Genomic DNA, 12,740 nt, shown 5'->3' on the forward strand with positions numbered 1-12,740 from the left:
TAGTCTCCTAGTCATGCCTCAGTTCTCGCTTTGCCAAAGAATCTTTGTTTTCTTAGGAAAAGAAATACAGCACAGCTTCATACTCTTCCCTTGTACTCTAAATCGTCCTGGACTTCCCTGCAGGGGGAGGACTGGGATAGCTCCTTTTACTTTCTTAAGGGAGCTTTGAGTACATGGACTGAAGAGCCCAGCCGAGATCTCTCTCCAAAGTTAACACCCCACAAAACTCACCAGTGATTGTCTACTAACTCTCCAGCTTTCCCCATATTGTAGTGTATCTTGAGAGTCATCACAGGCGTCGTGAGAGTGATTTTGGTAGTGGAAAATACGGAGCAGGCAACTGCAAGGTGGGGGAGCGTTGGAGAGTTCAAATCGTGGGATGGGGATCTAGTAGGGAGGGTGCAGGACTGGGAGCAGTGGCTAAGGGCCGCTAGTTTTTTTGGGATAGGACTGGGAGTAGACTGAAGAAAACTCATTCTGGGCGAGGTTTGTAGTACAGTACTGTAGTACAGTAGAGGCTACAGTAGTAGCACCAGGCGACACGTCGGGTCCTAATGACAGCAGTCTGATCACTAAGAAATTTGCCGGAGTAATACAGCTCCCTGGCACACAGGAAAATGTGTGGCTCTGGGAGAGGTTAGATGACACTTGTGCCCTTCCTCTGGGCACTTTGATAGCTGCTGCACTGGCTGGCCTTGTTCTTTTGCTAAGCAGAGACATAGCAATAAAGGCCACTGAAAGCTGTCCAAAAGCTGGGAAGGCATCATGATTGCCAGGTAATGGAGAAGTTAATGAGTAAAATGCCATCAAAGGCTGTTACATATCATGTACCTCTCACTCGGGGAGTTCCTGTGTCCCTGCTCACTAGTCCAGGGAAGTACCACTGTATACTTTCGGTATACATCTTGGCAGTGGCAGAAAAATAAGAGGGGAATGCGTGAAGTCAAGAGTGCATGCTGCTCCAGCAGGTCTGTCTGTGGAATATGTTGGGCCTTGATCTGGTGATAAAAACCGAAGGGCCACGCCTCTTCCGCATGTCATCTTTGTTAAAAATTGGTGTATCTGGCAGATGGGAGGACCCAAGGGGATCCTCCCTTCCCAGTCCACTGGACACAAGGCTGCTGCTTTTCCCCATTCCCAGGTTCCAGCCATCAGGAAGGCTAAGTGCAGATTCCACTTAACTGGCTGGCCACAGGTTTACACAGGCAAGAAGGGGTCAGTACCTTTACAGCTGCGTGCATAAACACAAACAGTCCTCATAGGGCATGAACAATGCAGCCAGTTTAACTCTGTTCTTACCCTCTGGCTAATGAGATTTAAGGTTTGCTAGTGGAACATGCACATACACTCCCTCACTCAGCTCACATAAATATTCGTGTTTGCAGGTCTCTTCAGTCTCTGGCCCAAGCGGCAAGCTCTTCAAGGCTCTTTGGTGAGACCAGGAGCCTTTTATCTGGTTTCTGGGCCAGCTGTTGGGTATTTGCGTGTTTTGGATTACTATTTGCTGGCTGGTCTGACTTGAATTTTGCTAGTAGATCTTGCACGCTTACCCAGAATACAGAGGAAACTCACCCAGTTAATACAAACAGAGTTTGGTAAAAAGATAGAGCAGGTGGTACTCTTTTTTTTTTTTTTTTTGCATCCTTTTTTTTGGTAAAAAGATGGTGAACTGGCACAGGGCTTGGCCAGACAAGCACACTGACCAGCAGCCTGCTTGCCTGTTATCAGCCTCTTTTTACTTTCCACCCTCTCCATTTCCCCATGCTTGTTCCTCCTCTCTCCTTATCCACTGCCCTTTCCCACCCGTGATCCTTTAATAAGTTTTGCACATTCCCACAGTGCCCCTTAAAACTTCCTGTAGCAAGTTTGCTCTTTCCTTTGAGAGCTGTTCTGATAACCCACGATAATCTTGATTTCCTCTGCAAATTGATTACCAAGTTTTTGGTTGCATTTCTTTAATTGTTACCATTTCAATGATTCCTTTAATGATCCATCTATAAGTGTCTTGAGTCTTGTCTCTGTTATCTGCATTTAATTAAGGTTTGTGCACCTGTGTGTTTAATTCATTATCTTTCTTGCTTATTGCCTTGTCTTTTATGCTCAGCAGCCATTACCCAACTACCTTTACATCCTTCCTCTTCCTGCATGCATGTGCAGGCTGGCATGCCTTCGCAGCCTTCTGTTTGTTCTCTATGGTTGGTGCCAAAGGTGTCCCTTTGGGGACAATACTTTGAGTAGAGAGGATGCTGTGGGGCCGAGAGTTTGCTGTTTGTGTCCAGCACAGGACAGGGCTGTCTTGCCTGTCGTCTTCCATGTCATACGGAGCACAGCACACTTGGCTCTGGATGGGATGGGGCAGGTTGGGTGAGGGTGATGGTGGTGTTTATGGAGGTTCTGGACGAAGTCTTGACAGACTGTGTGCAGTCAGCTTTGTCCAGAAACTGCTTTCTTGGAAGGTACTGGGAAGTACTATATTATTTCAAGGAATCAGCCAGTGAGGAATTGGGCTACACAATTCAGTTGCTGTTACAAAGTCATGTTATTATTTTGTAAGCTGATCAAACTCCGTCTTAACAGCTGTTCTTTTCATGTCCTCATTGTTAATTTTGGAAAGCTTTTCCAGAACCTAAGAACTAGAAACTTTTTCATTTTCAGCTTCAGCTTTTTCATGGCAAGTGTCATCCTTTTGGCAGTGTTCTTCTAGCTTAGCTCTCCTCTCAGTATTCCATCCCTCATACATTAATGGAGAACAGTCACATCTTTTCTGGTCCTTTGAGTTTCTAGGCAAGCTGTTTTAAATCTTTAATTTTGTAGGAAAGGCTCTCTGTTTCCCTGCCTGTCATAGCAGCTTTTTTTCTGCGCATCTTGTTAACTTATGTTAGATAATTTTTGTGTATGTGAAGGATGAGAATAGTGTAGTTTTTCAGATGAGTTCTCCTCAATGCTTTGTACGAATGACATTGTTTCTTCCCTGTGCGTACTAGAAGTGCCTCTTTGTCTGAAGCATTATATCTTTCACTGATTCCACAAGACAACTGTAGTTGTATTCTTGAGATTAATTTGGCATAGCATATTGGATGTTTTCTTGTCCAAAAGAATTCTAGCTTTCTTTTTGTGTCAGTCAGTCAGTCACTGTGGACTAACAGTCTCTTTCTCAGTGCTTCCAAGTCTTTTTATACCTGGCATACACTTTTTATGGCTTAAAACTGACATCTTCCCTAGACTGCTGTAACCTTGCCCAGCATGGGTGGACAGTAACCCTGTGGCCAGTGACAGGTCCTGTTACACATCAGGTCATGCTCTTCAGTGCCTGTGTCTGGGCTTTGAGAGTGATTGATAAGGGCAAATGGCCTAGTGCAAAGGCAGCTGGTGCTATGACACATTTATGTGCCATGGCATCACTTCTGGCAATCACTGTGTTGTCGTCTTCCCATATTGGATCTGTAGTGCAACCTCTTGGGCTTCTTTTGTCGTGACCCAGTAGGAAAGCTGGAATGCAAAGCCCAGAAGGAATGGCAGGTACTTTCCTGGTAATGCGTGAGCCGCAGTATCGTCTGGGCAATAGCTAGGTTTGTAGTGCTCCAGGAGGTGGGGCATCGTACTTAGCTTTCATGGTCCCCTGGAATGTTGCTGATGCTGTTAGGGCTTGGAGGTATACAGAAAAGGTGCGAAAGGGGCTGGTAAGTCTAGGAAGAAGATTCTGGTCAGGTGGGAATGAACAGGTTCAGTGTCCCTTTGCCAGATAGGAAGGACTGAGAATTGCTTTGGGGAACAGACTTTCGAGGCGGGGCAGTGTTCCAGCAGAATGGGGTCCCTTAGAGTGCTTGGCTAAGTGCTTAAAATGACAGGGTGTACTCGGGTGATGGTCTGACGCTGAGTTTGCGGGTTGTTCTAGATCAATGGGGTAGACATGACAGAAGCCAGGCATGATCAGGCAGTAGCGCTGCTTACCGCATCCTCCCCCACCATCGTGCTGCTGGTAGAGAGAGAGGGTGTAGAGCAGCTCAGCGAGGGAGACTCGCCAGGCGTGCCACGAGTGCGCATGCACTCCCCACCACCGCCTCCCAGCCATGGGGAGAGCCCACCGGAGGAGACACCTTCGCTGCAAAGGAACCATCTGTCTAAAGGCCTGGAGGATCAGTATCCCATTGAGGTGAGTCTGTCTGTCGGAATATGGGGTAGTGTCATCTTGGGTGGTTTTCATTTGAAAAATTGCTAGTCTGATGAGGGCTGTTCCACTGTGTTAACTGTGGTGTTGAGAAGTAATGGGGAATCCCCTTGTTCTGTGGGTGCTTACCTTGTGCTCACTCAAGTAAAACATCCCTCACTCCATGTTTTTCAGTGTTTGTAGTCCTTATGTGGTATCCCTTATTCCCTTTGACTCTGCTTCTTGTTCCCTCAAGGAAATTCACCTTGTAAAAGCAGGTGGTCCCCTGGGACTCAGCATCGTAGGAGGCAGTGACCATTCAAGCCATCCATTTGGGATTCATGAACCAGGTGTCTTCATTTCAAAGGTAGAGTCCTGTGTGAGCAGCCTAGCAGTGGACACTCCTGAGCTGTTTAATTATTGGGGTTAAGATGAAAGATTTTGATGCAAGAGTCTAAGAAGTACAGAATAAATTAAAGAGAAAAGAAAAAGGGATGGGAGAAGGATGCGTACATATGTAAAGAGTTAGCCTATACTAGACATACTGCTGCTGTTGTAGAAACGTAAATGGCACATAAAAGCCTGCAAACCTGTCTAATTCATGCTGAACTGTTTGGGGAGAGTTAGCTTTTGAAATTGCTGAGCTTATGTTAGCTTTTAATGAATCCTGGAAAGACGCAGGCATTTTGGAAAACCAGTCATGACTCTGAAAGTGTTAGTGTGATGAGTGTGTTACTGCAAGGAAAAACAGACACACTCTTCTGCATTCAGGCCAGTGTCCTGTGGGCCACTGCCCTCTTTCCAGTAGTGGCATTAGCTGACGCTATTTAGAGACAGCACAAAAACCAGCCACTTGCTGCAGGTCATTCCCTTTGTAGTCCCACACATCCACACTTACTGGATTAGGGGTGAGAGAGAGGACATCCCTGCCTAGCTCTTTCTGCATCCACACGTCTCTTGTCCCTTGGGCATACTGAATCTGTCTCTTCCAACACTTATGCCTGCAAGTCCCAGAACATCATTACCTGTCACCTGAAGAAGCACTCTTTGATCTGCTCTAAACCAGTGTCCCACTGGTTACACTGTGGGACATGCTCCTCCATTCTGGTATTGTCAGTTTGGTAAACAGAAGTCCTGTATTCAGCTTACTCACCACCTTCAGTGTTGTAAACCTCACTCATTCTCCTTCCTCAGCTTTCTCTCCAAACTTGAGAGTTGTGGCCTTTGTTTCCCCTTGCAAGGTGCTGCTTCATCCCCTCATTGTTGCCTTTCTCCAGACCTCCTCTAATCCAGCTACGTCCTTCTCAAGATGTAGCGTCACAGGATCATTCAAGTTGGAAGGGACCTGCAGAGGTTATTTGATCTCACTGAAAGCATGGGGCCAGCCTGTATCAGCTTGTTGAGAGCCTTGTCTAGTCAAGTTCTGAGTATCTTCAGAGATGGAGATCTCACAGCCTCTCTGGACTTCTCTTCCACTGTTTAACTACTATTATGGTGTATGTTTTTTTCCTAATATCTAGACAGAATTTTCCTTGTTCCAACCTGGATCCGGTGCCTCTCTCCCTATACCACTGTGTGCCTTTGAGAAGAGCCTGGCATCTGTTTTCTCTGTACCGTTGTGTTAGGTAGTTGAAGACAACGGCAACATCCCCTTTAGCTTCCCATTCTCAACAATGAAAACCCCCAGGTCTCTGCCTCTCTTTGTACAATGTATTCTCAACACCCCTGTTCATGTTCTTGGCCCTCTGCTCCACTCATTCCACTTTATCAGTGTCTGCCTTGTGCTCTAGATGCAACACCACAAGCACTCTTCAGTGAAGAATGATCATTTCCCTTGGCTGGCTACACCCTCCACTGCTGCAAGGGTTGCAAGGGCATACTGCTGCCTTAGCTGCCTTTCAGAGCATACTGGATCCAAGCCTCTGGCTAGCAACAAGCCTCTGAAACAGCATGTCTTGTTTGACAGATGTGTGCCTCTGTCCCTTGCAGAAGCGGTTTGCAGTAGGTTTAACCTGATGCTTCCTGTTGGTGCCGACGTGTTCATTCTGGGATTGCTTCAGTGCCTCCTTTTGTGTGGTTTGTTTCTCCTCATCTGCTACAAGGCACTATACCTTGTAAAATTTCAGGTGCGTGACCGTAGTGAGAAGGACTCTTCACTGTGTTGCCAGCAGACTCAAGCTCCCAGCCTTCTCCAGCTTGGGAGCCTCTGCTGTTTGTTTAAGCATAGCCTGTAGCTGACCCTTCTGTACAACATTGGATTGGGACTGTTCTCTCTGCAGTGTTTCTGCAAAGAGCCTGTTGCTCTCCTGTTCATTTTCACTGATGCTATGCAGTATGCTCACCTCATCCTGTAGCTTCTTCACCTGCTAGCTTGGCACCATGATCAGAGCCCACCTTCCACTGGTGAGAGCACCACCAGCCCCAGGGAGAGGTCCCAGGCACTCCCTGTAGCCCAAGACCCTGAAAGCTTTATCCTTCCTTCTGGAAGTGCCAGGGATAGCGCCAAGGATACTCTGACTGGTGTTGGAGACCTTACCCTGTGGCCTGTCACCATCATCCTTGCATAGTCCTCGGTGCAGTTTCTGGGTCCCCATCTGCTCTGCCTTTTTTGGAACAGAGAACTGAACAGTCCTGGAGATGTACGTGATTCTGTCTGTCTTCATCTCAGTACCCTTTCTGATGATGCCCAAAGTTTTGTTGGCTTTTTTTTGTCTCTTCCTGCATGCAGAGCCCATAATTTCAGAGAACATGTGAGTGTCTCTAGGAACTTGCCTGAGTTACTGTTTCTGAGTTCAGTGTTGTGTGTGCATGGTTCAAGGTGTTTTTCCATAGACTCGTTGTCTGTGCTGAAGCTCATGTCTTTTTAATGCGTTTTCTTCACCCCTTTTGAAGTTCCCCACCACCAGGGTGGTGTCTGGCTGCTCAAACCAGCACAATATCATCTGCAGATTTGGAGATTTCACTGTTCACTACCTTTTTCAGGTTACAAGTGGATGTGCTGAATAACACCAGTCCTGTACCAACCCCTCAGGCACCCTACCAGTGAATCTTCTGTGTCCTGAGCAGCAGCTGTCCAGCCCTGCCCTTTGTTTCCTCTCCTTTAACCAGCTTTCATTAAAGTGGCCTTTCCTCCCGTCTAGTGGACACAGCTTCTCTGATAGACTTTGCATCAGACCTTGTCAAGAACCATTCGGAAGTGGAGAAGTTACATCTACCAGATTGCTTCCTTCATGTGTTCATTGTTTCTCTCGCAGTGCTTCAGCAGGTCAATGAGGCAGGATTTGCTTATCCACATGCTCACAGATCTTTGCCTTTGTTCACTCTATTGTTTTACCAGGAATAGAAGTTAGGTTTCTTGGTTAGTAACTCTGTAGCTCTCAAGATCTCCTCTAGAGCACTTCTTGAGGACTGGAGGTGTACTCACACTGTCAGTGCTGGTACAGTGGCTGTTTGTAATGGTAGATGATGCACTTCCAGCAACAGCCCTGCAGTTTAACATTTGAGTTTCTCAGTTCTTGTGAGAAAGCTGTCTTCTGGTTACAGTCACAGGCTAAGTCATGGGAAAGCTGACACGGGAGTGGTTCGGATGAAAATGATAATATGAGGATATAAGAGTATATCGAATGGCACTTTAAAGCAAATCTTACTTCATTCTTTGCCAGGGTTCACAGATAACGTTACCTCTTGGGTTGCAGAGAAAGAAGTCAAAACAGGCCTCAGAGGATGTTGGAGGATAGCCTAGGGACACAATCGGTGTCTCTCCAAGGAGAGAGGGAATTTCCTTCTCTAGTTGTAATATTAATGATCCTTTGCAGGTCATTCCCCGTGGACTGGCATCTCGCAGTGGGCTCCGTGTAGGGGACAGGATCCTGGAGGTAAATAGTATTGACCTGCGCCATGCTACCCACCAGGAAGCAGTGAATGCCTTGCTCTCTAACACCCAGGAGCTGACTATGTTAGTAAGGCGAGATCCGCCACCACCTGGCATGCAGGTAGGTTCTGAGTAAGAGAACGGGGCGGGGAATCACACTTCTCTTTATAGAAGGATCACTTTTCAAGGCAATTCCTTACCTGGTTGGAAGTCTGGAACTAGAGTGCAAATTAACCTTCTGGTTGAAATTTCCTTCCCTTTGGGCAGAATCCAAATATATATCTCTTGTAAGTATCTATCCAGTTGAGGACTGTGGAGGGCCTCTTGGCATGCCCATGGTGATACTGTGATCAGAGAATTATCAGTTTTCATGAAGACCAGACCTGAACAGGGGACAGAAATACAGAAAAGGGCAGAAGACTCATCAAAAGTCTGTGTCAAATGGGTGAAAGGCCTAATTCGGGTCCTTTTCAGGGTATTTAGAATATGGCCAGCTACTAGGAGTGTTTCTTCAACAGCTCCTGTCTGAACATGACCCAGAAACAAGGAGACCTTTTCTGTGTTTACAGGAAATATGCATTGAAAAGGCTCCAGGAGAAAAGCTGGGCATCAGCATCCGGGGTGGAGCAAAAGGTCATGCTGGAAACCCATTTGATCCCACTGATGAAGGCATCTTCATTTCTAAGGTACCAGACCACTAACTCTGCAGCTTGGTTGCATGCAAGGACTGCTGGGGAAAAGGGTGATCCCTGTGGAATTTGTCTGATACGCTGTCTCCACTTTTCACTGGGTACATCAATTCTCCTCCATCCACTGAAGGAGGCACATCTGTTTCCTTTCATATTTCTTCCTCTGCAACAGCCGCATTTCTTCTTTCATTTCCTGGGTTTGCTTTTATTTTGCCTTGTGCTTCTTGCCTTTTTTTGTATAACATGAACCCATGCATCTTTCCTCTTCTCCTTCATTCCTGTTGCTTCCCCCAGATGCTTGTGGCCTTCCTGCCCACTCAAGCATGCATGCTCTTCTCTCCTTCCATCAAAAACATTATGACATTATGAATTGCTCCCCTTTCCTCCTGTGCCATGCAACGTGTATGTAATTTTGTTCTCTTTCCTTTGCAAATGACTGCTTGCGGGCATATGTATTTGTCATGTCACTTTTCCCCAAGAAGTAATGCATATTTTCTTTTCAACAATATACTGTGTATAAGCTTATGCTCCTTAGTGAAACATTTTGTCTCTTCTTTCTTGTTAGCAACAGAGCATAGTGATAAATGGTGTAATTTTTGGTCTTCATGCTGACCAAAGGGGCTTTGGATGTTCACGTTAGTGTCACTGGCTCCCTTTTCAGCTAGTATGGTAGGGCAGAAACTCTGCTCTAGCTCTAGAGGTCTTAATAATACTTGCTGGATGGTGGGCACTCCATAGTTGCCAGTTGCAGTAACCATTCCTAATAATGGGCTACTTCCAAAGGAAGGGAGTGGTCAGCAATTGTTATTACAAGTTATTACTTGATACGACTTCTTTACCTGAGTTTTAAAGTTAAAAGAGTAAAATCAGTCTATCAAAGTAATAGCTGGACGTTCAACTGCAATACTTCTAATAGCAGTAAAACAAAATCTAAGATTATTGTAACTTACTTTTTTAAAAAGTAACTTTAATTATTGTAACTGATTATTTTTAATGATTAAGGTAGGGGGTTTTTATCTTCTTCAGTGTTACAGTGTTTAGGAGTTTGGAAGGCTTACAGTTCAGCCCTGTTGCAGGATTCGTTTACCCCTTTCCCTCCTGCCTTTTTTTAAAAAATAGTAGTTATTTTAACCTGTGGAGAACCAAAGCACTGAACTTTTCTGCTGTTCCTTCAACTGTGTTACTTCAGCTTGATCTCTCTTATCTGTCCTAACCAGAGTGTCTTTCCTGCTTCTGTTATTTTGTCTGTATATTCCCAATAACTGAGAGATAAGGTAGTGCTTTTTCTTCTCCCTCCTCTTTGGATGTCTGATTGCTACCTTCTTTCTCCTTAGTTTTTCTTAATTTGCATTTCCATTGAGTCCCTTAATTGTAGTTTTTTAAAAAAATTGTAATCGAGTTCTTCCTTTTTAAAACCTTCTTGATGAAATGTTACAAGTTGAATACCGTGGGAAGTATAAATTATATCTACAATTTGAAATTAATGATCTGTCTCAACGGGGATAGCTCAGTGCCCCTCAGTGACATATCAATAATATAGATGACAGTTGGCGTTAAGGACATTTTTCTACATTAACTTCACCTCCTCCCATTATTTCTGGGTGTTCTACTGTCACACTTATGCACTTGCTCTCCCTGGAAAAGAAATTGTGAGTACTCGGTCTTTTTCCATTCGGCTGCATGTGCCCACTTTTGTGCATGCACACGCGCTCACACACACTTAAATGTTTTCCTTTACAGGCCTGAAGAAATTCTGTGTAGGCATGCATGGCTGCTTTACCTCCCCCCAAATATAAAAAAATAAATATAAATGCATGCAGCATTTTTTCTTCTATTTACAGGTACTTTATTAAACATGTATCTGTTTTTTCTCTAAAACAGCTCTCATAAATCCAACAAACACCTATGCCTTTCGTTTGTTTTGGGTTTTTTTGCCTCTCTGATCCCAGTAATATGTGGTGTGCAGTAGTCCTTTCTTTTTTTCTTTCCTCTGATGTTACCTGTGCCTCCATCGTCCCTTGACAACCAGTCATGCATGTCCTTGCATTTCCCACACCCAGCAACCACCTTTGTGCACCATTGTGTGCTCCTTATTCTCTTGTCATAGATTGATAGGCTTTGCTTGAGATCCCTGACATCGACATTCTTTCTGCAAAGCCGTTGTGTAGCACTGGTCATAATTCTCTTTGTAAAGCTTAGTTATATTGGTTCTTTGGCTTTAAGAGTGGGCCTTTGAACTGAAGCCGTTCATTTGTCTGTGGTGTTCCCAGCGAGGTCGTTACAAATACCAAATGTATTTAGGTCCTAGCTTGACTGTGTGTACGTCCCCTGTTGTTTCAAGCTTCTTGTTTTCCCATTAGAAAAAGTAATGTCCATTTGGTGATTCTGTTCATTTCGCTAAGGCACTTTGAGTTGTAGCCTGTATTTCTGTCTGGTTCCCGATAGTAACTTCTATCACTATTGTTCAATTTTTTTCTCACTTCCCCAGCTTGCGTATTTCTCCCGAGCCTCATGTTTGCATGTGTTTGGGTTTGGGGATTTTTTTTTTTCCTTTTCTTTCACTTTGTACCCGCAGCAAGTCCTGCAGTCTCTTTTTCCCACTCTGGAGTGGGAAAAAAATATGAATAGAACTCCTTGCCTTTATTGCCTTTGTTCTGGTGGCAAAGCATGCACTTTCATTCTCTCCTCAAACGTACATGGATGCTTGCACTCTGTAAGACAAACTCTGGCTTTCATGTGCCTTATCAATATGCTGCATGTAGTTGCTTCCCCTCGTAGCGGCTTGTGTACATCAGGCAAGTATGAGTTCTTGTGACTTGCTGAGGAAAGAAAATAGGAGTTAAACATTATTTCTGCGAAAGAGAGGATGGAAAATGGCAGACAGGCGTCATTTGTTATGCCTGTCTCTACCCCAAAGACAGGGAAAAAGTCTTTATGCCTCATTTATCTTAATCCACAAAAATTATCCCTATGCTTGCATTTTCTGTGTTTCCCAACAAAAAATTATTACACTTTCCTTTCTGTGAAGATAAATCATAGATGCAAGAGCTTTCTTTCTCACCTGCTTCATTGATAAAACAAAAGCAGTTTCTTTCCTTGGGACGACACATTTCAAATACAGATTCTTTATATCTCCCATAAGATATTTCTTCTGTACCTGTTTCCTCTATCAAATTGTACATGTTCTTCCTTTCCTTTCTGTAACTACATGTAAATACTTCCAGATGCCTTCCCTGACGTGTAGCTGCAGCCTTTTCTCCCTGTTTCCTTCTTATGCTGTCCTCTCTCATTACTTCTTCCTGATGGTCCCCATGCTCTCTGATCTTCTCTTACCTCCTTAGGTGATATCTTGATTCCCCCCATTTGTTACAGGTGAGCTCCTCAGGGGCTGCGGCCCGAGATGGCCGTCTGAAGGTGGGAATGCGGATCCTGGAGGTGAATCACCAGAGTTTGCTGGGAATGACGCATACAGAAGCAGTACAGATACTCCGAAGTGTGGGTGATGCGCTCCTTGTGCTAGTGTGTGATGGCTTTGATCCCAAGGCTGCAGCTGCGATTGAGGTGAGAACTGAAGTGCAGGGTGCCCTCACAGTGACCAGTACCACAAAGATCCCGCTTCTTTCTTCACAGAAGATCGCTAGATTATTCCAATCTTTTGCTGTAGAATTTTTTTTTTTTTTTGAGGTCCCAGATTTCAGAGTCTGGTCTCCCGCTGTATGAGCTGGAGGTGGTTGCCAGTTCATAAAAGCAAGTCGCTAAAGACTGTCTCTTTTCTGCTGTTTTCAGAACTGTTTCACAACATCACTGCACTGGTTAGAAATATAGCTTTTCAAATTTTCAGGCTAATTTTCTCCAGGCTATTTATGTGTATATTTTCTTGTGCCAATGTTACATTTAAAGTAAATTGTCTTTTTATTGGTATTTGCCTTTCCCCACAAGCAAACACTTACCCATAGCAGTCCTGTGCTTTCTCAGCCTTTTTTCTTCAAGGCTTAGCAAGTAAGCTTTTTTATTCTCCACAAGAATATGTACC

General features: G+C 44.7%; 1 protein-coding gene across 28 annotated transcripts in view; it reads left to right on the forward strand.

The window, feature by feature from the left end:
* Positions 1-12,740, forward strand: part of SCRIB (scribble planar cell polarity protein) — a 116,560-nt gene that overhangs the window by 55,955 nt on the left and 47,865 nt on the right. For all 28 annotated transcript variants that reach the window (XM_037378796.1, XM_037378767.1, XM_037378768.1 and 25 more), the window contains 5 exons: positions 3,896-4,153; positions 4,404-4,514; positions 7,963-8,139; positions 8,588-8,704; positions 12,080-12,268. In XM_037378796.1, the coding sequence (XP_037234693.1) occupies positions 3,896-4,153; positions 4,404-4,514; positions 7,963-8,139; positions 8,588-8,704; positions 12,080-12,268 (852 nt within the window). The remainder of the gene's footprint in view (positions 1-3,895; positions 4,154-4,403; positions 4,515-7,962; positions 8,140-8,587; positions 8,705-12,079; positions 12,269-12,740) is intronic.

This window comes from Falco rusticolus, chromosome 3 (genome assembly GCF_015220075.1).
Source record: "Falco rusticolus isolate bFalRus1 chromosome 3, bFalRus1.pri, whole genome shotgun sequence".
Lineage (NCBI taxonomy): Eukaryota > Metazoa > Chordata > Aves > Falconiformes > Falconidae > Falco > Falco rusticolus.